This window comes from Embiotoca jacksoni, unplaced genomic scaffold, assembly GCF_022577435.1.
Source record: "Embiotoca jacksoni isolate LCO1_2020_lvr unplaced genomic scaffold, fEmbJac1.0.p SCAF_26, whole genome shotgun sequence".
In the NCBI taxonomy this organism is placed as follows: domain Eukaryota; kingdom Metazoa; phylum Chordata; class Actinopteri; family Embiotocidae; genus Embiotoca; species Embiotoca jacksoni.
Genome location: NW_027185377.1, coordinates 3,988,438 through 4,014,264, shown reverse-complemented (window position 1 = coordinate 4,014,264; position 25,827 = coordinate 3,988,438). Strand labels below are relative to the sequence as shown.

At 42.2% G+C, this 25,827-nt stretch overlaps 2 protein-coding genes across 4 annotated transcripts in view; both read left to right on the top strand.

The window, feature by feature from the left end:
- ttyh2 (tweety family member 2) overlaps positions 1 to 15,268 on the top strand; it is a 54,826-nt gene extending 39,558 nt beyond the window's left edge. Inside the window, exons 6-15 of one of the 2 annotated variants that reach the window (XM_069160204.1) lie at positions 3,511 to 3,583; positions 7,037 to 7,106; positions 7,209 to 7,264; positions 9,607 to 9,699; positions 9,833 to 9,925; positions 10,326 to 10,468; positions 11,481 to 11,666; positions 11,766 to 11,844; positions 12,958 to 12,984; positions 14,089 to 15,268. In XM_069160204.1, the coding sequence (XP_069016305.1) occupies positions 3,511 to 3,583; positions 7,037 to 7,106; positions 7,209 to 7,264; positions 9,607 to 9,699; positions 9,833 to 9,925; positions 10,326 to 10,468; positions 11,481 to 11,666; positions 11,766 to 11,844; positions 12,958 to 12,984; positions 14,089 to 14,169 (901 nt within the window). In that variant the 3' untranslated portion in view covers positions 14,170 to 15,268. The remainder of the gene's footprint in view (positions 1 to 3,510; positions 3,584 to 7,036; positions 7,107 to 7,208; positions 7,265 to 9,606; positions 9,700 to 9,832; positions 9,926 to 10,325; positions 10,469 to 11,480; positions 11,667 to 11,765; positions 11,845 to 12,957; positions 12,985 to 14,088) is intronic. The other variant, XM_069160205.1, reaches the window with a different exon arrangement.
- Positions 15,269 to 16,718: 1,450 nt separating this feature from the next.
- kif19 (kinesin family member 19) overlaps positions 16,719 to 25,827 on the top strand; it is a 34,866-nt gene continuing 25,757 nt past the window's right edge. The window contains exons 1-2 of one of the 2 annotated variants that reach the window (XM_069160203.1): positions 16,719 to 17,267; positions 19,210 to 19,290. In XM_069160203.1, coding sequence (XP_069016304.1) covers positions 17,229 to 17,267; positions 19,210 to 19,290 — 120 coding nt within the window. In that variant the 5' untranslated portion in view covers positions 16,719 to 17,228. The remainder of the gene's footprint in view (positions 17,268 to 19,209; positions 19,291 to 25,827) is intronic. The other variant, XM_069160202.1, reaches the window with a different exon arrangement.

Here is a 25,827-nt window from a genome sequence, read left to right as displayed (position 1 = left end):
GAAGTATGGACAGTTGCACAGATAATACGTATAGCAGCATCCTATGAGTGGTATTTAGGTTTTTAGAAATTTTTCACGAGATAAGACTTTATTAGTGGGGAAATTTAGATTTCACAACAGCTTCAGAATACAGGTGGGAAAAGATAAGTACACAGAAAGAAAAAAAAGACAAATATGCATGCAATAAAATAAGAATAGAATAGAAATTTAAAAAAAAAAAAATTTAAACTAAAAACAAGGTGTAATTCCACACAAACAAACAAGCTATACACACAAAATATATACACGTTGACCTATACAGTGAAATGTAAAGAAAAAACATAATTATTGCACATAAAAAAATACCTTGTTAATTGTAAATTTCTTAGGATATATGGTATATTGCACATCAGTTATATGATTTATATGAATTTAAAATATTGCTTGGTATGGCCTAAATGCAATAAAATGCTTGAATCTGGTCTCAAAGAAGGAGTTTAACATCCAAGTCTCATATATTTATGGAGTGCCTCAGGGAAGTGTACTCGGACCTTTGTACTTTGGCACATATACAATATGAATGACCTTCTAACACAGTGGACTAAGTGCAGAATCCATATGGACGTAGATGACACAGTTCTTTAATATTCAATGAGTCAGCAGAAGTGTTAGCTCCAGTACAGGACCTGAATATCCAGGTCGCAGTTTTGGGTAAGAGGCGGGTAGTTTGATGATTTATTAAACTTTATCTCTTCAAAATTTGAAAATATTGCTGACGGCTCTCAAGGGATTTTACAAGTATGCAGTTACCTCACAAACACATAATAAGTGTTTTGTTAAGAAAGAAAAAAAATCAAAGTAGCCAAACACTCATTAATTCAGTAAAGACCATATGGCCGTTATTATCTTCATAATTAAGAAATTCCTGATGTCAACGTCACAATCTGCAAGAGAATTGCTCCGATTTCTTCAAGACGCATAAACACGATATAATAAGGTGCTTTCTAAATTAGTCACTGATGCTCTCAGAGATGGCAATCACAATGCAGAAGCCAAAATTAGAAGCAGAGAGAGAGAGAGAGAGAGAGAGAGAGACGTGATTATCATAACACCCTAATTGGCATTGGCAGCGAGTTCCCAGGTCTGCTGCAATCCTGCTTTGAGGTCACATCACTTTCATTTCACTCAGTTTTAATTAGGAAGTATAATGATGGTTTGTGTAGCGACGAGAAAGCCCTTTTTTACTTTCCATATGTTTTCCCGCAGACTGCCTGTAAACAGCCAGAGATGTTTCAGTTGAAAAGAAAACTCCACTTCCCCCGCTCTGATTTAATTCCCACTGACTTGACCTCGTCTCTGGATGCGTTTTCTGCAGCATCATCCACCCTGCTCAGTGGCCACGGCAACTTTTTTCACTTGATGTGCTTTGCGTCAGGATTTACACCCGAGTTCCTGTTACTCTGTGTATCTGTTTTGTAGCTCATGTGTGTGTCGCACAACACGCTGTCAAATAGGCTCGAGCTTGGCAAAATCCCCAAATCCCTTTGTTTTGGGATCGTTTTGAGCGCATCATCCTGACACTTGAAGTGCACCGCATGTTTCTGTACTTGAGTGTGAACGCACTTCCGCACTCAAAATAGTGAGTGTTAGTACACAAGTACGTAGAGCATTAGCGTTGACATTAGATTTGACCAGCAGGAATTTCTTCTGCTCAGATTATCTACTTCTTTCATTATTAATATTCATTATTTTACAAGAAAAATGCCAGAAAATATTTTCTTGTATCCCTTAAAACCTTTTTAAGAAACAGAAATGGCTCTATTCTATGTTGTTCTCGGAAGAAAACACTGCCATGGGAACATATGCAGATGCAAAAAGACATTACTGCAGTTAACCACACTGAGCCAGTCAGGCAGTCGAGCAACTTTTTGCATCAGTTCTGCTTTTTCGATTTTAAATTAAGATTAGGAGTGTGTGAAGCCTCCTTGTCTTTCCTATATCATTCGGCGTCGGGGCTCAGTGAGAGGCTCCGTGTCAGACAGAGGGAAGGAGACAATCTGATACCAAGGTCGACGGCACTGAAAAGATACGACGGAGAGACGGCCGAGGGAATATATATATATATATATATATAAAGAGGGAAAAGATAAAGGAAAAAAGGACTGTGGTCGCTTGTAAATTCAATGTTGGGAGCTCGGTATCTCCTCGATGCATTGTGAAATGGATTAGCAGGGGAGGTGTTGGAGGGTTGGCTGGCCTCGAGCGTGAGCATGCATGGAGAAAAAAAGTCATATTTAAAGTCTGGTGACGTGCTGGAGCGTCTGGAAGGCGCCACAGTGGTCGAATCAGCAGGAGTTTATTTGATTTTCTGGAGATTATTTCACCCTAACGAGACCTGATCGATGATAGGACCGTCGTCATCCTTTAAATTGGAATCGATCCTCTTCTCTATCACCGTATAGACCCAGACGAACACACCGCCGCTTCCCTGTTTGCAGAGATTTCAACCCCTATGGTCACGTACATTTGATGTCATTTTCTGATGAAAGCGAGAAAGTCAGGGGGGGAGCTCACCGTAAAACAAAACCAAAAATTTGTTTTGTATGTCCTCACGGGTGCGGGAACACCCATCCAGCCGGGGGGCTGTAATCAGATGTAGACCAACGGAGCGGATGAGCGCCGCTGCTCGTTCCTCGGTCCGTGACGCTGCTGCAGCTGTCTGTCGAGGCTGCAGAATCGACTCCACGGAGACGAACGTGACCTCTGACCTCTTCTGTTGATGACAGGCCGATGAGATCAGCACTCCTTCCCCTCGGGACTCAGGCCGTTTCCTTTCAATAGCATTTCTTTCAAGAAAATGACTTATGATGTGTCATGATTCTCCCCGGTGATAACTGTAGTCATTTTTAAGATTACACATTGTAAGATTTGTATATGTTTGTTTATGAGTATATTGTTAATGTTTTTTTTTTTTTTTCCGTCAGTTTATGGCAATTATGTCTATTTATTTCCTCATGTTGTATGAAAAGTCCAGCATAAACAATTACAATACATATTTTATGTCATTAATGTAGTATAAGTAATTCTGGAGAACATTTGACACAACATTTACCCGCTAAATGATATATTTTTCAATGAGTGGAGACCAAAATGATTGTTCCAATTATTTGCAAAATTGACCATAATCTACTTAAAAGGTGTTGATATGTCTGTTGATTACTGCTTGTTTCTGCTGCCACCATGTGGCCAAAAAGTAAATTATCGCACATTTAAATGCGAAGCCTGAGTCACTTCCTGGTTTTCAAACGATGTCATATAAGAATACAATACTCTGTCTCCATAAGATAGATTAATTATTGGAAAATACTCACCTACCTGAAAGAGGGTCAAGTGTTGCAAATCACTCGGTTATTTATTTGGATGAATAGCTTTACTGAGTCGTCGTGTCCTCGGAGGCTCCAGTTAATCTGCATCTGAACGGACTTGTACTGAGTTTCACTGCGACCTTGCTGCTGCTTTGTGTCCCTGCAGGATGATGGTGTTCGGAGTGCTGATGCTGATCCTGAGCTGGACCTCTCTGGGAGCTGACCTCGCCACCGCCGTGGTGAGCGGCTGCCCTTTCTCACCTCTGACTGACTGACTGACTCGCCACCGATATAAACGAACACAAACCGGTCGGCAATCAATTCTTATCAAACCTGATGACAGGAGTGATGAATGGCTTTAACTTGAACGCACACTGCACTTGGAGAAATGGCTTTCAGTGTGTGCGTGTGTGTGTGTGTGTGTGTGTGTGTGTGTGTGTGTGTGTGTGTGTGTGTGTGGCGGGGTGGTTGATTTTACACCGTATGCATGAAGCCACACACGTGCTGTTGTGCATAAACTTGCATGTGTATATGAATTCATTACATAAGGATGGAAAGCAACAGTCAACCAATGACATCGCTGCAGTTTCTTCCTACTCTCTCAGACACACGTGCGCCTTTTTAACAAAACACGAAGCTGCTGCAGTTTGTTGCATTTGCATGAACTCATTTTCATTAAAAATATGTCAGCCAATCATCTCTAACCCCGATTTATGTTTTTTTTAGCTTAAATTTCAATTATTCTTTGTGAAATACGTGCGAGCAACAAAGAGCTCTTACAGCCATGCAGCGTCATCTCCAAAGGTTTTAGCGGCTTCCTCGCTGCCCAATCTCAAAATCCTCTGATCTTAGTTGTGATCTGTCGCCTCGTGCGCTTTTGATCTCCGCCGTCAAACGGCACACGGCTAAAAATAGAGCCACAAAAGAGCGTAATCCCAAACCCACACCTTGTCAGCATCGTTATACGGCCCGAATCACTTGATTCAAATGTGCCAACAGGAATCGAATCGCAGCTTTCAAACGTGAATAATTTCAGTTTTGCTCTATCATGATCCCACGGCTTCAAAAAAAAAAGAAGAAGAAGCCACACATGAAGATGTGAAGAATCTGTGATATGGAAAAGTAGTGAGAAACATTTGGAAACGAGGAATATGAGATGGATGAGTGAGCGCCTGTGCCTGACTCACCTGCCTCCGGCGTGTTCGCTATTTTTCTCAGGTTTGTTGTCGGGGTGTTGCGTTGTGACTGAAGGCTGTGGAGGATTGTTGTGTGAATTTAAGTTGGAGATAATGAGCATCGAGTCGAAAACAGCGAGAGGTTCGATCCGTTAGCCTTTGGGTTCGCCTTCCTTTTTTTCTTTTCGTCTTCCAGTTTAATCTCTCCTTCACAGGTCTCCTCTCGATCGCGGTCTTCGTTTGCTTATCGACCGACACAACAAACCTCTGCGAGCACGCAATGTTCAGCACACGCAGTTCATTTCCACTTTGACATGTTGTTTTCAGGTGGAAATGCAGACGTGAGGATCAAAAGCAAAGAGATAATCAAAATCAAAAACGGTTTCCTCTCCGCAGAACACGAATATCCACAGAAAATGTCAAAGCAATTCAGCCACTAATTTCCTCCTGTGCGAGTTGAGAGTCTGGCCTTTAGGGAGCATGAAAGGATCCAATAAACGACATGCTAATCTGTCCTTTAGATTCACATCTTTGTCTTTTTGTATAAATGGGAATTGTTGCCTGTTAGAAGCAGCAGAGGAAAAGGTCAAGGAGCGTTCCCCTTGTTCTGCGTCTCCATTCGATGATCGAAGGACTTCACGGGCGTCGTTCTTACGTGTTGTTCTCTCGGCATGCGCTTTTGCAAAAAAAAATTTTTTTTAAAAATCACCGCAATTACTTCGGCGTGTTACGTAAGCTCGTCCGCTCTGTGGCGTTTTTCTCAGGCTGACCCCGACCGGACCGCAGCGGCCTTTCCGCCTGACGGTAAAAACATCGTAACGGCTGTGAACGAAGCAATTACACGAGCGATCTGTCGCTGTCCATACGTTTATTGTGTGTGTTCATGGATGTGTATCTTCTGTATTAGGTGTTAAAGTGACCATATCCTAGGCACGTATCAGATATCAGGCTTTACAGAGTAGCAGTAGAGGAGTGTGTGCGTGGATGTACCGCGCTGTGACTCCACACAGCTCTCGATGACCAATCACATTACATACAATCGTATAATAGTTATTTAATCTTGTCAGTGTATTTTTTGAAGAATTATTACGACTGTAAAATGTCTAAAAAAAAAAATAATTACCCAGAACCAGCTGTCTAAAACCAAAACACGATATAAAACAGCACAGTGCATGACGGAAATAAGAGATTAACACGATAAGAAAACTGAAATCTAACGCCGAACTTCTTCTTATTTCACTTTTCTGTTTTTCTTTTCGTAACGTTAAACCTCAGACTCTTGACTTGGTGACTAATGTGAACACAAGTCGTCCATTTTGTTTTGTTTCATCTAGTCATTCTTGGAGGCTGCAGACTGTTTACGCACTAGACCAGTCAGCAGTTGGTTGCAGGGCTAAATGACATGAATTCATACGTGTTTGCAGCGCTACCTGTCAGCTGATCGTTAAAGTGAACCGGTGCCCCTGTAGGGAAACGTGGGAGAACTCGCCACCTGCCGTGCCTCGCTTTACATCCACGCCGCGGCATGTCTCTTGTACCGAGAACGCGTTTTGTTTGCTGTGTTTTAATGATGTCAAACCATCATCGCCGCATCCAGTGGAACAACAACCCCGGCGTGGTTTAGTGTGGAGACGCTGTGTTTGTTTGGATCTTCGTGTGCGGCTGCAGTCTGTGTTTACAGGTTGTGTGTGTGTGTGCGTGTGCGTGTGCGTGTGTGTGTGTGTGTGTGTGTGTGTGTGTGTGTGTGTGTGTGTGTGTGTGTGTGTGTGACTTGATATTTCTGTGCCTCCCTGACTGACAGATGTTTGTGTATCTGCACGGGAAAGTGTGCAGGGAGGCTACAGTTAGAATGCACAATAAATTACTGCGTAATTAAACCACCCTTTGTAGAACTGCTAATCGCCGACAGCAGGAAGTCAGGACTGCTTTTTATTTATTTATTTTTTTTTTTGTGACTCACTGTTCAGGAATTCTTCCTCCTGAATGTCAGATCCTCTCAGTATCCTTTGTTTTTTCACAAACTAGCTGAGAAGAAACTTTGCTCGCTGCATCTCATCTGTGTGTGTGTGTGTGTGTGTGTGTGTGTGTGTGTGTGTGTGTGTGTGTGTGTGTGTGCGTGTGCGTGTGCGTGCGCGCTGCTCATTAGCGTAACCCCCCCCCCACCAGAGAAGGTGAAGCTCCGCTCGGGATGTTTGTCCTGAGCCCGGGGGACATTTAGCATTCAGACAGCTCACATCGCAGGAGACTCATCACTTTTGTTATTTTGCAGAGGAAGGATTCTTGTTAGCACGAAGCGAGAGCGGCTCTGAGTGACAGTCTAGACACGTTAGAGTGGATTATAAGAGCAGCCCTATTACCTTGTTTCCGTCGCCAAAAAGTGTGAAGATGATAGTTGTTATTATTCAGCTTGGTGAAAAAAGTGTTAGTCAAGTATTAATATCCGGTAGATTACTTTATATTTGACAAACTGATTCTTTCCTTTTCTGAATGTTTATTTTTTTGGGGGTTTAATTTCAGGGCACGAGCGACTTCTGCGTGTCCCCTGACAAGTACATCATGAGTCAAACAAAAGGCATCATCGCTGCTGGTGAGCGTCACTGTGAATAATGAGGCTATAATGGAGCTGTTCCATAATGGGGCACACAGCTTTTAATCAGCCTGTTGTTGTTGTTTTTTCTGTTTTCCACAGATATCGTCCATTACTACCTTTACTGCAACCAGACGCTCTCCAACCCCTTCCAGCAGGTAGGGAAACGTGATGTCGTGTTTGAACCAATGGATGGTAAATTTGCTGATATGCAGAGTATAGGTTGTCGACTTGGCTAAAAACAGAGCTTACCTGGCTGAATGTTGTTTTAACATTTTGTCTTGAAGCCGCCCTTCAGCTACAGCTGAGGACACAGAAGGTCCTCACTAATTTTTCCAGGAATCTGAGAGTTTATATTGTACACGTTTGGGCAATTTGGAGTATGTTTCAACTGTATGTGTTAATGTATTAAAAGACTCCCGTTTCGGGTCACGGGGCTGACTTCCCCGCTGACATCAGACTGCAGCTAAGTCACTTTTCTATACGCGCCGCGGCCTCGGCAGAGCTTCCGCTCTCATTATCCGGCTCTCGTAGACATGCCCCGAGGAAGCGCTGCGGCGGAGGGCAGACGAGCGTCACCCTGCCATGGTAGACAAAGTCAGCGCTCCTCTCTCTCGCCATTCAGATAACCAAAAGGTGCAAAAGTTCACGAGCGAGCTGGCAGATACAGGAACTCCCACTGATTGGCAAACACACAAGCGTTCCCCTCTTTCTCTTCCTCGATCTCACACCTTCACGTATTCGTAGGCTGCACCACCGTATCGATGCCCTCTAGTCGTCACCCCCCCCCCCCCCCCCCCCCCCCACACACACACACCGTGCTCCCTGTATTTCATTGCTGTGGGCAACTCCTGTGCCAACTCTTTCTTTTCTATTCTTATCATCTCTTCTCCTTTTCTTACTGTCCTCCTCCATACATGTCCTCTGCCCTATTTTGTACTTTATTTGGCTGAGAACAAGCTAAAGTAAAAGAAAAAGAAAAAAAAAAAGCCAAATCTGATCAGGCCATTACATCGTGCAGCAGTGAGCTCGTTCAACCACGAAGAGTCACGTCGATCCAGAAAAAAGAAAGAAAAAAAAAAATCAGATCAGAGGAAAGCAATTACATTTATGGATAGTTGAGGTAATTGACCGTATCCTGTTTCAATTTAAAGTTGTGCCCCAGGCCGAGGGGTTCCCAGGCTCCTCTTGTTAGGTTAGACGACTGTGAAGATACACTTTTACTTTGGAGAGATGTGACAGATTAATTCACTTATGGTTATGCTTCAGTTTTAATTAAAAAAAAAAAAAAAAAAAAAGGTAAAAGGTGCTGCCTTCCAGGTGAGAGTATGCAGTTATATAGTGCTGAATGTGGAGGAGTATTTTGCCCCCTGCTGGTGAGAACGTTAACCTGCAAGACTTCAGTGACAAACCGCAGAATAAACATTTCACATAAATTTAACTGCCCTACAAAATCCAAACGCAGTTATATATTTGGCTAAATCTGACTTTTTGACATGTAACTTACAGTATGAAGAATACTCGAATGGAAATGTTTTGTTTTTAAGACAAAAACGTGTATAATTTCAAGGAACTATAAAACAGGGGCAAAAGTGCCAAAGTCATTTAAGTGGTCGTCATTTGTAAACTTTTTCTGAATTGCTTCCTCTCATTGAAAAATCATCTGTGACGCTCTAACGTCTTTGAGTTTGGTTTACCATCTAATAAAGCCAGGTAAGCTCGTCCTGCTTTTGGGCTGCAGCTTTTTAAGCTTTTAAGTTGACAGCATCTGATTTTTTTTTATTTTTTTTTTACATTTAGGAGTGAAATAATGTTTCTAAGAAAACATTAGTTAAATCCGAAAGTTGGAGTGGCAGTGAAGTAAATCTTTTTGCCAAGCCCAGCTGAATTAACACTTCAGTTTAGGCCTAAGTCCAGCTCACTTGTTATTTTTGATTTAGATTTATTTGGTCCCTTTAAAATACACTAATAAATGAAATTATAAGATCCATCATGTCAAATATTATGCTTTTAACATAAACACGTGTTTTCATTTTGTCCCTTTCAGAAAAAACACATTAATTTCACATGTGCAAAAACTCATGTAAACAAATGTGACAACACACATGTGCACATGGGAAACATGTGTTTTTGGAACATTTGCATGGTTTAATGTGTGAAGCCCATGTAGATTCCCCACGTGAAAAGTTTTCCACATATTTTCCTCATGTTATCGAATGTTGCAGCGTGTGGTGAACACGTGTCATACATGTGATCGCATTTGTGTCCCGAATTAAAAACATGGGAAACTCATGAAAAGACACAACGTTTGCATATTCCTTTAAAAAATACTGCAGCTGGACATCATGTGATTCTTAAATACCTCCATCGAACAGCCTTCGAACATTTGATTTCTATGTGATGTGCAGACTCATCCATTATAATTCTACTCTTGAAACTCCAACAAGATCAATGCTACACTTCATTTGCATGCTCTTCAACCTTACCTCATTGTTTGCAGCCCCTGACCATCTTCCAGAGGTCCTTGACCACCATGCAGATCCAGATCCAGGGTCTGCTGCAGTTCGCTGTGCCTCTGTTTCCTACAGCTGAGGTATCACACACACAAACACCAAACTGAGACGTTTAATGGTACAATAGAGTCGAAATGCTTCAGGAGAATAGTACCAGAGGGATGTTCTGGTATAAATAAGTGTTTCTCCGTGATGTGGTGACCCTCTCCGCAGAGAGACCTGCTGGGTATCCAGCATCTGCTCAACTCCTCGGAGGCCAGTCTGCACCAGCTGACCGCCCTGCTGGACTGCAGGGGACTCAACAAGGTTTGTTCACTGCACCCTAATTGGCATCACAGCAGCACAACTAGGTCAACTTGAGAGTAAGTGGCCATGCTGGATTTCAGCACTAGAAAATGAAAGTGGAACTGGGAACCGAGCAGAGAGAGGCACAACAGAAAGATTTTCTAATTTAATGACTTTTCCGAGCCGTTTTTTTTCTGGCGTGTTAGTTTGGTTTCCCGACTCGTGCACGAAATGAAATCGAATGTCACACTGAATGAGAAATACATGAATGAAGAATATGTTTTACACACACACCGATGCTCTAAGTGCTTTTTCATCTTTTGGCTCATTTTGTCTGTCTAAGGGAAAGACTTAACGAGCACACTGTTCGTCCGTTTTCTGTTTTCTTTGTATTTACGTTCTGCGTTTGACCTCTTTATAGGACTACCTGGATTCAATGGTGGGGGTGTGCTACGACGGGGTGGAGGGTGTGCTGTACCTCTGCCTCTTCTCCGTCCTGGCATCCTGTGCCTTCACTGTGATGCTGTGTGCCATTCCCAGGGCTTGGAGACAAATTGCCTGCAGGTCAGTTCGTTCTCGGGGCTCGTCTGCCTGCCTGAGCGTCCTCATTTTCTCTTCCTGCTCCAGTCCGAGCGTCACATACTGTACTGTCTGAGCCGGCCAATGCATGAGTGTGAATGTATTTGTATTGAACAGGTACCCAGATGAGTGCGAGTGAAAGGTGTTTGGCTGCAAAATGGATTCTCTATGTGATAAATATCTGTATTAACCCTCCCGTTGTCCTTGGTTCAAAATGACCCGCAGCTGTGTTCAACCAAGTTCTATTTTACTTCTATATTTTTTTGGGATCATTGGTCATCATTCTTTAAAGAAACCCTCACAGCCTCCTTGTCACCAATGATCCCAGAAAATATGAAAATAAAATAGAACTTGGTTGAACACAGCTGCGGGTCATTTTGACCCAAGGACAACGGGAGGGTTAACTGTCATCTTATCATCTTTTAAACATCATTGTTTGTTCATTTAGAGCACCATACTACTGATTTTGGATGTTTCAAGGTCATTTCTAGTTTTTCATTCATTTGCTGTTTTTCTGGGAGGCATTGCTTTTAAACTACTTTTGTACTCAAACCGCAAATGGGAACTTTCTTACAGGAGTCATTTTCTTATTTATTTTTTTTATTTGTCTGTTCCATTATCATCACGTAGTTTTACAGTCTTGAAAAGTGACAGTTTTTAAAATCCTCCTTTTCAAATAACACTTGAGATATAAACTATGAAGAAGGAAACTTTTTTTCTAAGTGATAAACAACAAAACTCGCATGATATCTTTGACAATGTGAATATCTGGATTTGATTTCCTGACAGCGCAGCTAGTGAATGCTCATCAGCACCTGTTAAATCTCATTTAGATGAAGTGAAGTAACACAAAGTGATCACATCTGCCCATAAGAATTCCAAGTACCTGTAAGCTGATACTCATATTGTACCAAAGAAACACACGGTGACACTGAAGATGGAAAACGAAGCTTAATCCTTTTTTTTTTTCTTTTTTTTTTTTCCGCTCCGTGTCTAGGGAGCGAGATTACGACGACATCGACGAGGAGGACCCGTTCAACCCGCGGGCGCGGAGGATAGGCTCTCAGATCCCCAACCACACCAACATGCACAGCTTCTGCAGCTACAGCAGCAGCGTGGGCAGCCAGAGCAGCCTGCACCCGCCCGCCCCGGCGCTCACCAACGCCCCCATGTCTGAGTACATGTGAGTGAGAGGAGGCAAAGTGGAGGGCGGACCCAATTTTAATGCGCAAATTTAATTAATTCCTCCCATCGTCTGAGTCACCCCTTTCTTTCTTCCCAGGAACCAGACGGCCCTTTTCGGGGGAAATCCGAGGTACGAGAATGTGCCTCTGATTGGACGAGGCTCTCCGCCCCCCTCGGTACGTTGGGTCCCAGAGGCCAAGTCTTTCCTATGAAGTCATTTCCCTCTCTGCTAGCGCACCACATTTAGCCTTGAAAGAACAGGAAATGGATTTTTCTCACAGATAACTGCCAATAATTTCATTCATATTTTCACTCAGTGACTCACTTCCTTTCTGAAATTTCACCTTGACATCATTCGAAGCTTTAAGCCATATTTAACAACCTCTCTTTGATTAAATATACTTTTTTTTTTCTTTTTTTCTTTTTTTAAAGGAATCTCAATAGTAATAATGAGACACGCACTTCGTTACACACTGTGCCTTTTTTCTTCTGTCCATAATTCACAGGAGGCAGACTTACAGTCCCAAAGCAAGCAGGGGAGAAGTAATGGAGTTAATATTTAATATGAACAGAACATCATTTAGCCTCTCTCAAGCCAAACTCCCAGGAGGAGAGCGACATGGGTCTTAACCCATAAACTCTGTTGACACACGGGGTTCCTCTTCCTCGCTGAATTATTTCACCCCTTGCTGGGCTATTTTCCTGCTGTTATGTCACAGATAAAAATAGAAACATTTTGAATCAAATTTTCATCGGGCACAGCGTCGTAACGACAAGTGTGATGAAATGCATCGGTTAAATGCATTTTGCGGGTATTTAATCTACTGTTTTGTCATTTTTATGTTGACATTTATGAGAGAAATACATCTTAAATATCTATTTCATTTCTGATAAACTTAATTTTTTTTGTTGATGTGTGTAGAAGTTTAAAATCCACAAAACTGATACAAAAGTGAATATTTTCTCATTTTAATGACATTGCAGTTTTAATACAAGTTATGTCATTGATCATAAAAATTAACCTTCAGTATGGAGTTCCAGCTGGACAATGAACAGAAAATGTGATGTTCTCTGCTTTATGACTTTTCTTCTCCTAATTAATACCAGCACGTATTGCATAACTAAAAACCCTCATGACTACAAATGTGCAGCGCCATGCAGTCGTCTTCAGCTAACAGCTTCTTTTATATATTTTTTTTTTTGTTTGTTTGTTTGTCGTGTGTATGTTCGTTTGTTATCTTTCATTTCTATATTCCCTCCTGTTTTGTTTTTTTTATCAACTTTTGGAGATATACTCTCAGCAGTATAGAAATCGAGTAAGTCTTTTCTACTCTTCCTCAGGGTGACCTCCCTCTCTTTTTCCTCTGTTGCATCTCCGTCTGTTCCCTCTCTCTCCTTCAACGTCACTTCGGTTCCTGTGCAGTTTTTTTTCCTGTTGGTTTTTTTTGTTGGTTTTTTTAGCATGGCTTTTAACCCACAACCTGTCGTCCTCATTTATTTTACTTAGCGAGAGTGTTTTCTGCCCCTGGTGTTCACAGGGTGGTACTGTAGTTTCTGGATGTCCTCACAGTTAGCACCCTTTCCCCTCCCTCCCCCTGTGCATGCAGTCTTGCTCCAATCATTCAACTCTATAGAGCAAAGTTTTCTTCAGCAGGAATCATGTTTGATAGCAGCTAATTTAAAGATTAAGGGATTGCTTACTTTGAAAAAAAAAAAATGCAGGTTAGATCTCTTATTTTTGCACCGGGTTAGTCGAGTATGTCCAATTTAAAGGAATACACCTCTGAAAATCGATCTCTTTAGCGTCAAATATTCAACCGCTGAAGGCATGACTGGCGGCTTGTAAAAGTTTGCAGCATGCTCCTTTGCTGAGGATGGCAACTGTAGTCAGCTTAGATCCACAGAGGTTACAATTATTGTTTGAATTCTTTTGATAACAATTCCATTCTGGCAAATTGTGATTGAAATCAGAAGCTATTTCATCTTACGAAAATTAGAACAAAACTTTAAATCAGCATTTAGTGTTTAATATGTGTCTCCTGGGACGTAACGAGTGTACAGATAAACTGCAGACAAGTGGATTATTGTGCAGGAGTTTGAAAAGTCTCAACAAACATTTTATTATTTTTGTATGACCATGGTTCTCCATTATAATCCATTATAGCTGCAGTGAATCTAAGCTTACTACAGCCGCCGATCTCTGCAAAGCCGATGTTTCAGAGCCACCTGAGGCGAGAATTTGATTCTCAAAAGATAGATTTTTCACAGACTACTCCTTTAAGCCCCCTTTTCCCCACTTTATGTCATTATAACTGGCTTATAAGGTTCAGTAAATACCTGTGAAACTTCCACCGTGAGCTCCCGGAACAGGCTTGTAATAGCCTCCGTGTTGTGTCTCTGTGTTCGTCTTTCCTCCACAGTACTCCCCCACTATGAGGGCCACCTACCTGTCCATGACCGAGGAGCAGAGTAGACACTTTGGAAACGACTTCCAAGCATAGACTTCTGTACGTGCCCGAGGAGGGAAGCAGCGTCGCACAGCCTCGACGGGACGGGAGTTGTGTGGCTGTCAGAAGCATCACAGAGGACAGAGTGCAACATCTGGTCGGTCCCGGACTCGGGCCTGGGCGGTGAAAGGACGGTGGAGCGATATCGGTGCTGTTCTCTCTGTGTTTTACCCTCGTTTCTGTCCTTCGTTCGGAGAACCTGCTAAACATTTGTGGCACCCGCTGTCGATCTTAACCTCCTCTAAATCTGACACAAACTTTTAAAACATGTTAAAAACTGAAAGTGTTTCCCAGTACGATAAAAAAAAAAAAAAAAAAAAAAGACATTTAAAAAAAGAGATTTGCCTGTTTTAAGTTGTGACAGCTTACGTTCAGGTCTTCAAAGAGAAAAATGTGAACACAAAAAGCTGGCGTGAACATGCCGTATTGTTCTCCGTGTATTATGCTTCATGCTTGATATTTGTGAAGCACAAACCCAGCACTGGCAGCACACACAGCCGCAGGTCAACGTATAATTTATTTACATTCTCGCACACAAAAACACATCTGCAAGTGAAGCTTTACGTTTTACAAAAAAATCTCCAGAGACGAAACTCCCTGAGACCACGGCTTCTGTAAATACGTTGTACAATAACAGACTCTTGTCTTTTTCAGATTTTGTTTAAACAGTGTGCCATTTTTATACATATTTTTTCTAGTTTTGTGTGGCAATGTCACATTTTGTCACTATTTTTTGTTTTGTATCTTCTAAAGGGCCATTAATTCATGCTCTCTGAGTATCTAAACCAACTAACACGATGAAGTTGTCACTTCTGCCATGACATGGGAAGCTGTTCTGCTCTGACTATGATTAATGAGAATAATCAGGTAATTATTTTCATCAAAACATCCAAACAGTTCAACTTTGTACTGACTAACAGTATTTTTCTGTAGAGGATTTAATACATGCAGTGCCATTTATTAATACTTTTATTGTGTTGTTTCTTTCTGCATGTTACACTGTTCAGGCACTGAGAGTGGTGCTTAATTTTGTGTGTGAGACTCCGAACTTCAGGGTCAAGTTGTGAGTTGAATAAACCAGCTTTGAGTACAATTTGATGAGTTTCTCATTTTGTTGTTAAGTGTTTGTGCCTTGTTTTTTTTTGTTTTTTTTAAGGGTACAATGAAGTGAAAGCACAATTCTTTTAGCCTGTACTAATCCTTAAAATACACTCAGTCTCTGAATATCTTATAATGCAACTTGCTGAACATAATAATAATTCAAACCAGACATTGTAATAGCTTGTCTCCAAATTCTGCAGTTTATCTCACATGATTTAAAAAATATACAGTGCACTTAAAGCAATTATCAGTGACCAAATGGCTTTTTTTACATTTTTGCAGCAGTATTATTTTGAGCATTCGGTCAGATACCGAACTGATGACACTAATCTTGGCTGTTCGCCTTAAAACTGCGGTGACTGTATAGATCTTCTGTGCTGTCTAGTTCTAGATGTGTGTGAAGCATTAGAATTTGTAGCCTCAGCTTTATTGTCCAAGGATGTGTACACATACTACAAATATGCACAGCAATATAGAAATATACAGCAAAAAAAAATAAAAATCAATTGTATTTATTTATCCCTACAAACACAATTATTTTCTATTTTTGAATTTGACCATGTGGCCAAGCTTGCATTAAAAAGGTCATTTAGATTGTTTACCAGCAGATGTCAGCATACTGCAGCAGAAGGTGAAACTGTATTAACTGCAGCCTCAGTTAGTGCCACTAACTAATGTGGCAGCACACATTCAAGTCACAGAGCTGACTGAAGGTTTCTCTGAAAGTTTATTCCCTAAAAAACCCAGGAGATCAAATACATATTATACCACTATTCTGAAAGCTTCTCTACAATCCTGTGAAACCCTTGAAACCATCTGTATAAAAGTATTCTGTCCACTGAATTATTTTTAATCCATTTATTTACCCGAGTCGTCTTTCAAGACATGGCTGTCATCTTTGTTTTGATTGGAAACAGATACATAATTTGTAGAAATATGTTTTCATTGTTAATTGGACTGACTATTTTTTTCATCTCAGATGTCTAGATTAGTCTGTGGGTTGTCCAGACACATTTGAAAGTGACAGTAGGAGTTTTAAAACCAGTTCATCTTAGAGAAAGTGGGTTAATGAGGGGCAGAAACTGGGGCTGTAACTACACTGTAACTACAAGAGCTAATCCTGTAAACTACAGTACACTGGGATTTTTTTTGTTTTTGTTTTGGATGATAGGTAGCACTTTAGAAGGTGAAACACGTATAATTTGGGCTATGTTTGTGTTTGCTTTACACAGTTTGAGAAGAATATAATTTTTTTTAAATATATATATAAAATTGACTGAAATCAAGCCATGTATTTTTTGGCAATTTATTTTGTAAATGAAAAAAAAAAAAAAATCCCCGACTATAGGGTTTTATTTTATAATCGGAAGTAGGCTGCTATTGTTTACAGTAGCTGACTTGATAGTACCGGATCTCTCGGGACAACACACGCGCACACTCACAAAAACACACGCGCACACAAACCCCACAACAGCAGCAGGGCAGCGGAGAGGAGCCGCGAGGCGCACACAAGGAAGTGACCGCAGCAGGTGGGCTGCTGCTGCCGCTGCTGCTGCCGCCGCCGCCGCCGCTGCTTCTACCTGCCGCTCTCTTCAGGTTTTTCCACTTTATTTTTCTGTCGTGTTTCCACCGGGGGAGCAGCGCAGCGTCGACGCACTTTGAAGGACTCAGAGAAGGAAACCAAAAAAAAAAACAGTAGGGGCGGCTCGGCTGGTACTCGCACAGCCGGAGAGAGGTGGTTAGCTCCGGTGGTAGCTGTCCAGAAGAAGAGGAGGAGGACGAGGAGGAGGAGGAGGAGGCGCTCGTGCGGCAGCTGAGTCCACCAGTTGCTGAAGCGGTGGTGGCTGCAGGTGGTCCCGGTGGCATGCAGGTACCGACGGGGAGCAGGACGGTCCAGGACCCCGGGTGCTGCTGATGCTCGTTATCCTTCTCTGCCGGAACCAAAAGTGAACATGAAGGACACGGTGGAGTCAAAGGACCATCAATTAACTGTGAGTTCACCCTCAATCTTGTTTTTCAATTCCTTGATACAACCTGAGCTGCCAGTTTCCTCTTTACTTTCACTGGCTGTTCGTGGTCAGGAAAAAAAACATTTAAACCATTTTTGCTAAAAAAAAAAATTAAAAAAAAATGCCTGTATTGTCCCATTTATGTTAACACTGAGTGAAATATAGGAATACAATTGAATTATTTAGACGATAAAAGGCGGTGTTGTACTGGAAAACTTTATATTGTATGAGCTAAAACATATTAACTAATTATCTAACAATAAAATTGGAGGTGCATTTTTCTGTGATTTTTTATTTTATTTTAGCAGTTTCTTTTTTTTTTAAATTAATTTCAGCACCATCCGTTGGTGTTAAATGTTCATTTTTCCTTTACACCCGCTGCACAGTGTTTTGCAGCCCATACCTGAATTATTGAAGTGTCTGTTTCAGTTGCCTGGCCTCTCTTGTCCACCATGTAATACACCTTCTACAGGTTGCTGACAGACGGAGGGGCTTTTTTTTATCCCCCGTTTGGTGCCTTAGTGAAGCTGAGGTGGATCAGTATTATTAAAAAAAAAAAAAACACCAATATGGCCAAAAAGCGGCTGCACATTTCTTACTACTTGCTTATGCCTGTTGGTTATATCCTTGTTCTTGATTTAATGACACATCTGCTGCTCATTGTATTCACATTAAAAGCTTTTCCACTGACCTCTCAATGTTTTCACAGAAATAAATTATGCAGACAAACAGCAGTATGACTTTGAATGCAGCTAATGATAACACAATGCGCCTCTCATTTAGTTGTTTTGTACCTGCTGAGTGCCACCCACTGTTTATAATTTACCCTGTTGAACTAAGCGTGTCTGTTTCACTTTAAGTAAGCTTTGCTGATGGTAGGAAAATGTCTTCACTAAATTTGTTTCTTACTTTGTGCACGAGAGATCGACATTTATCAGGATGTGAAGTGATTAGGACTGAACCCAGCAGCTAAATTAGTCAGTAAATTTATCCATCCAGCTGTTTCTCTGTTTGTCGACATATTCAAGGTGCTGGTGGTATGTAAGCTATCCCAGCATGCACCGGGCAGAAGGCAGGCTACACTTCCGGTCTGCCACAGAAGTAACACACATACAGAAGACCGTGGTAAATATATAGTTAGATGTAAAAGCAATGCTGGGTTTCCAGTTGATTTATAAACTACGTGTTTGGGCTGTGGGAAGAGAAAAACGTGTAAATGAGGATCATCTTCTAAATTTACATGGGAAAAGGACCAGAGGGTTTAGTTTACACCACTGATATACTAAATGTTAGTGTCTGTGTTTGATGCTCTTTCAGATTTTGAACTGCAACTCCTTCACAGAGACAATTAAGGAAAGATGTCCTTTTTTTTTTTTTCTTTTTTTTTACACCTCCCCTAATGCAATGCAGTTATGTATTATATCTTCCCCCACCTGGCTATATGACAACATCTTTCATATTGTCTGTTTTGGTAGTGCAGGCTTTCTATTAACATTTTGCTGTCTCAGATCTTAAACCAAGATAATCCTGATGAGATCTTCAGAGATTATTTTGCAAAACTGTGCAAACTCCAGAGGAGCCCCAGACTCCCACAGAAGCCTGATCGGCTTTCATCATGTGCCAAATGAATGAAATGTTTAAAATCAGCAGAGTCGGGAGAACAGAGGGATTCTCACACACTGTATGCTGCACGTGACAAGACAGACTTTTCTCCTGTGCCACACTTTCATTCGGCCCACAGCAAAGTCGAAGCGACGTACATTAAATTATAACTCCGGATCCTTCGTAAATAGGAGGGTGAAGCACTTTTATCTGCTGTCAATGTCGTTCAGTTCATGTTCTAATCATTAACGCCAGTAGATGTAATATTATCTCCATGTTGATTCAATTTGAGGATAACGCCTGTTCGCTCTGTGTGCCGCAGGTTGCCTTGAGGATCCGCCCGCTCAGCGATGCTGAGCAGGAGGAGGCGGCCACGATTGTGGCCCACAGAGTGGACGACCAGGTGAGCTGTTTACGTGCTCGTGTGGGCAAAGGGCTGTCGTTTCACATCCCCCACCCCCTCCCCCGCCTCCCTCCCTCCCTGCCTGTCGTGAGGCTGCACAGATAAGGTATCTGCAGGGGACCTGAGGCTAGCAACTCTTTTTTTTTTTTCTTTTTTTTTAAACAAAACAACTCATTTGTAAAGCTCAAATGTCACATTTCATTTGCAGTTGAATGCAGGATGACTGAGACCTGTAACACAGAGTGACCTTTCTAACAAATGATAGAAAGGAAATTCTTCCAGAAGCAAACCACTCAAAGTCTCACCACAGCAGGCGCCCGGGGTTTAATTGGACATCAGCAGCTGCAGGGCTGTGGAACACGTCTAATATAAAACATTCATGCTGATGGTAGTTCATTCTTTTCTCTGACTGTCTGACTAGAATAATAACAGTGTTAAAATCGGCCAGCAAGTAGTAATTATTTCATATACGGGTTTATCTGATAATGATGTCATTTAAACTCTACTAATCGGCATTATACTCCTATACCAGACTCACAGGGGACAAATATGATGCAGCAGAATTAGAGTTTCATTTTTATCCGATGCGTTCTTCTTCCTTGTCAAGACCACTTATGTTACCCACAATGCAACTCTTCAACTTTATCGAATAGTAGAGCCCGGCCAATCGGAGTTGGTGTATATGTTTCAGTGCACACAATAAACTGTAAAACATCCTGCCTCCATTACAGACTTTGTTACATTATATAAATAATCAGTAGATTCATGGGTAACAAAGATAATAGTTATTTACCGCTGTATTTTCTATGATACACCAGACAATTAAACATACTCTAAATCTTCTAATGTGTTGACGTATGTAAACAACAATGTCACTAATTGCCTTGTGCTTTTGACTATGTTCACTCCCACTATGGTCTTGTTTCTTTTCTTTTTTTTCCCCCCCGAACCAATCTGAGATAGCTTTCTCATTTATTTGGCAAGCAAACAGTTTTGAAGGGAACTATTGTGCTAATTGTATTTTCCATTAGAGTAAACCAAAACAGGAATGTTTCTGACCAAACACAATGCAGATTGGTGAGCTTGGCCATCGCTGCGCACAACAACAAACAACTGGTGTTGTGCCTTTTCAATAAATGACAATTGAAACTTGAATGTTGAAAGTAATTATTGCAGCAGATAAACAGGATTTTTGTTTTAATTGTTGTTATACAGCGGAGGTGTTTTTTTCCTTCCCTCTGAGGCTCTCGTCCTCAGAGCATGACCAACGTGCATTGTGTTTAATGAGGTTGCTACCATGTGACTTCCCACATGAGAAGGGCAGACTGTAAGTACAAGCTCCGTGAGGACCACATTTACCATCAGGCTTTCGCTTTTCAACTAGTCCCTCTTGGAGACCATTTAGCAGGATGTGCAATGAGGATGAAGGCAGTGCAAATGATAATGAGCGTCGTGACTGGGAACTTGCTGAGGTGTCTCCTCGCTCGTTGCGTGGGCTGAATGAGGCGTCTGCGGGCAGCTTGTCTTCACTGATACAAAGCCTCGACAGAAACAGCAGCACCGGCTGATGCATAATTTGCCTCGATACGATGACAGTGACGGGAAGGGAAACATTACACTCGTGAGGTTGTGATTGTGTTTTCTCCTGTTTGAAGGATTTTCCTCGAGAACCCTTCTAATCCGTAGCGCTTTGATCGGACTTCTTTGTTTGTCTTCTCGGATGTAATTCAATTACACCAAGTCTTAAGGACAATACCAACTCTTCTGTCTGTCATGACATCATTAGAATAGGCTTGTACTCAGGGGATTAGAGCGCAACACCAGGAAGGAAGATGTGGTGCTGACACAGCTACCATAACAGGGCTTTGTTATTGTCCCTACCTCTGCCACACCTCAACGACAAAACATGTTTTTATGTGTTTCCTCTTCAATTTATATAGTTTTTTTTTCCAAGAACACCTCAGTCTGCAGTGTGTTATGTCCCAAGAGAGCATTGCAGATTCACTCTATGGTCCATATGAGGTGATATGAGGTTCACTCGGGCATGTTCAAAACAAAGGATTAGTGCAGCTTTCAAAGCACACTTGTTATTGAGACAGTGGGATTGTGGCAGTCTGCTTTTTGCCTACGGGCTTACCTGTGCTGCCAGGACATGAATGGAGGGGCTTTAGTGAGGTAGGTCACACCAATGCAGGGATGCAGTGAGATTATGTTGCATGCTAGGGTTGAAACTGTTTAAATGTAGCTGTCACTCCCGCTGTCGTCGCCACGCACAGAGAGATATATCCAGGTATTCAAATGAGACCTCAAATCCCCTCCACCCACTGTCTCTTTGCAACTACTCAAGACTGTGGGACACGGCGGAGACCATATGGCCCACAGGTAGTACTCAGACAGATTAGCAGGGCGCTGGCGGCTGACTTGGCCGACTGCGGGTGGGGTGGGGTGGGGTACCCAGATCTGGCTGTCCTGACAGAGCAGACAATTCGAAGCTGGCTAAGCCCCGGGGAGATGAGCTCATTTGATGGGTTTTAGGTCAGGTTAAGCCCTCTGCCACCTGCTCTCTTTCTCTCTCTGGTTTACTCTTTCCCCCGCCGACCGCCTCCAGCGATGCGGCCGCTGCCTCTCGAGGACCACCTCCCCGCATTGTCGCGCTCAGTGTGCCTCTCTGGTCCTTGAGTGAGTCGTACACGGGTCAAATTTGCAGTGAGGTGGATTTCTGAATGAGATATTGAAAGAATCATGTATTTCTCTCAAACTGCACACAACAATATGTTGTGCTTTAGTATATCTAAGCTGCTAAGTTGTATTTTTGTGGTGGCAAATGGATCGGTGCAGGAGACAAAGTGTAGCTGGCGGCTTCCTAATGACGCAAGTTGAGGAAATTAAGAAACCAGACCGACCAGTGTTGCCTTGGACGGTGTTGGACAGTGAGAATCACATCCTAAACTGTTAAGGGACAAAAGAACAACAAGACAGACCAGAGGCTGTTTTGAAATCGAAAATAAATGATTGAATTGTGAAATTGAGGAGGATCAATTTCAAAAGATGAAGAACAGGCAAACATGAACACTGCACCTCAATATGTTTGTCCTTGCTGATAGCTGTATTATCAAACGAGGATAATGAGACATTAATACAAAAATTAAGGCTAACTGGTCTCAAACTATTTTTAAGGCTCTTCAGAGATGTTTAATGGCCTCCTGATAGTTGACAGTTCCCCTGAACGGGAGAACATCATTTTAAAAGCTTGTCTGCTTCATCTAGTGGGCTTAAAAAATAATTGATTTTACTCAAACCCATTCACTTTTACTACCTAACTTACTGTACATTAATATTCCCTTAACTGTGACTTTTTATCTATACGTTGATGTTTTTGTGCCACTTAGTCTTTCTTCTGTTTGTGGCTGTTCAGAGCAAACTGGAGCCAGTTTACTCCAATCGAAACAATCCCTCTGCTTCAAGCTTCTCTGGTAAACATCTTGGTAAATTGATGTTAAAACAAAGTGTTCGTGTTTACACTCTGAACGCCTCATGCCTAAGAACGAACAGATCCGACCATATGGACCATCCCTCTTTAGAGTAAAACACCGAGACCGGTGGGAGGTTCCTCGCTAAGAGGCTAACAGTAAAGCTATGTTTAGCCCCTAAGAGATAAAGGATGGTCGCTCAACCTCGTCTCCATGAGACACTTTAGACGACCATTTTATCCCACTTGACATACAAAAGACTGTTGTGGCCTTGCGGGCTGTACTTACACATGGTACATTAGGTAAGATCATTAGAACTCATCAGAAGAAGTTCTACACTACAGAATAACTTTTTTTTTTAGTTATGATACATTTAAACGAATCCACTTATAAGCATGCAGATTCCTTATTCCGAAACAAAATCAGTTTTAGAGTCCGAGCCGGCAATGCTAAAGTCTGTACAATAATGTTTGTATGTCTGTAAATGCTTTTCATGCGTAAATAAATACGTAAATATGCTGTTAGTAGAACTGAGTGTTTACATCCTGCAGGATTTGTCTCACTTAGCCCCCTCACTTGTTCAGCGTGTCTTCGGCAAGGCCGGCCTGTCGGGAGCGCACAGTGGGGAATGCTTTATGGTGAGGCCTCGTCGCCATGGAGACACCTAGACAAGGTCAGGGCCATTGTTTGTTTTGTTTTTTTGTTTTTATCCCTGTTCCTCGGACATGTAGGACAGTACGACTGTCCTGAGGAATAAGGAAAACAGTCGTGGGACGACGTCCCCGAAAACTCCGGAGGTTTTGTTGTTGTTTTTTTTGAATTGGCTGTGATGAATACATTCTTCAGTGGGACATCTGGTGGCTTGTCAGTGTGATCACGACTGAAAGTGCAGCAGCAATAAATATCCAGTAGCACACAGTGATACGACGTATTGATGCTGGCATTTCATGGCCATCGTTTGAGTGTGAATTCTGCTGTGTGCAGATAATAGAGCACTTTAAAAAGCCTTTCTTCATAACAGCAAGAGGAGCAGAGACTGAAAAATAAAACAACCTTCAGGGGCTGGTGAGTCATTCTGATCCCCGAGAGAGAGAGAGAGGATGTCAGCCAGGAGGCAAACGGAACATTTTTCATTTTCTTTGTAAAGATCAAGTCCTTTAAAACAATACGCAGCATTCAGCGTGGTCTAAGCACAAGTCTACTTGATTACAGTGGGCCATGAATTGGCAAATCTTCTGCCTTTGCGGAGCACAATGCACCTCACCTCAAGTGCTCGGTGTAGAGTTTCCGACAGCCACCACGCTGGACTCTCAGTGAAAAGAGATTCAAAGTGCCTTCGACTTAGAGGCTCCACCGTTTGCCTGATTCAGCAAAAAAACAAGAAAACTAAAAGCTTTGCACTCCAAACACTATCCAATTCTGACTCTGTTGAATACAGATAAGATTCGACTTTATGAATCCCACAGCGGGGAAATCGAGTGCCGACTGGGAGTGAAAAGGTTGTGCTAAAGTTCAGGTAGCAATCCTGACATTAATCAAAACTAAACTCCTTTGGGCAAATACAGCAAGGTATATGTCATTTGCAGAGTGTTTACCGTAGCCCTGAGGTTGAAGGAGAGTCGGGAATGATGGAAATGTTCTCTCTAAAACAGCTCATTGCGATAATAGTCTCGGAGTTGAAATGCTGGAAAAACTAGAAAAAAGGGCACGCTTTGTCTATGTGGAGCCTTTTTTTTTTTTTTTTTTTTACGAGGCCGGGTGTTTGAATAGCTTCTCAGCTGGACAAGAGAGGGAAAGGAAATACAAACAGCCGTGTCCTTTCTAGCCGTGACGATTTAACCTCCACGCACAGACGCAGAGCCAGGAACGAGACGTGAAGCGAACCCCCCCGCGGAGATCAACGACGAGCACACGGGGTTTTATTTCGAGTCGCATCACAGACGTTCGTCCTACTTTTATGCAAAGCTGGGTTAGTAAATCAACCCAAATACTATCTGTTTCTGGGAAGTGGATAATCTTCGCTTTCCTTGTTTCCTCCGTCTCCACCTCTCTCTGATCCCCGCCGCTCTCCTGAGTGTCTTTGACCACATGGGCCGTTGTGGGTGGGTGTGTGCATGTTTGCGAGCGTTGTTCGTGATCCCTCTCAATGCTCTACCACTCGTGATCTTCTCGAGAGGGCGGGGCGTGGCAGCTCGCCCTGAGCAGCCCCTGAAGGAGACTAGACGCTTGAGTGGCCGTGCTTTTAGCTCTTCTGAGCAGCTTTAACTACTCACGTAATAAGGACCTGGAGACATCTAGGAATTATTATGCATTTGATTAAATAAAAAATGGTATGCAAGTTTGCTGCTACATAATAAAGACATTCAGGTGTGAGTTGTTTGCACCACGCTGTGTCCTCAGGCATCCAGTGGTCATTATTCAGGTCACAGGGTGGGCACAAAAAGGAAATAATTACCGAAAGGGCGTCTACGGTAACATTATCAACTTATTATGTCACATATTATGCAAGCATAACATGCTTTTTTTTTTCTTCCATTTTTGAGGGGAAGATTAAATTATGAGCAGTCTGCCCCGTTCATACATTATGAGCGATCTGGTCTATGTAACAGAACCAGGAGCACAATGTTCCCCCGCTTCCTTTGTGTCCACCTGATACGTCCGACACGAGCAGGAAGAGCAGGCCGGCCGCAGGGCCGTGGATGGGACATCATTATTGGGTGACAGGCAGGGATTGCTCAATTACAAAAAAAGCTAATGGGTCAGACTGATTAGTGGAACAATTACAGCTCAAGAGTTACAAGGAAAAACATCCCCTGTCTACCCTGGATCTTAAAATGTTTACGCACAGTACCTACGCATGGACCAGTCTGACCCAACCTTATCCCGTAGCTGGGTGACAGATCCGACAAAGCTTGAGTCTTCAAACACCGCAAACATGCGTGCTAACATGAATAAATTACTACTTTTATCAACATTAACTTAATTATATCTTGTAGCCCCCTGAACCATCGAACACACATGTTTGCAATAACATCCATAACTCGACATGGAAAACAGGACTTTTGTA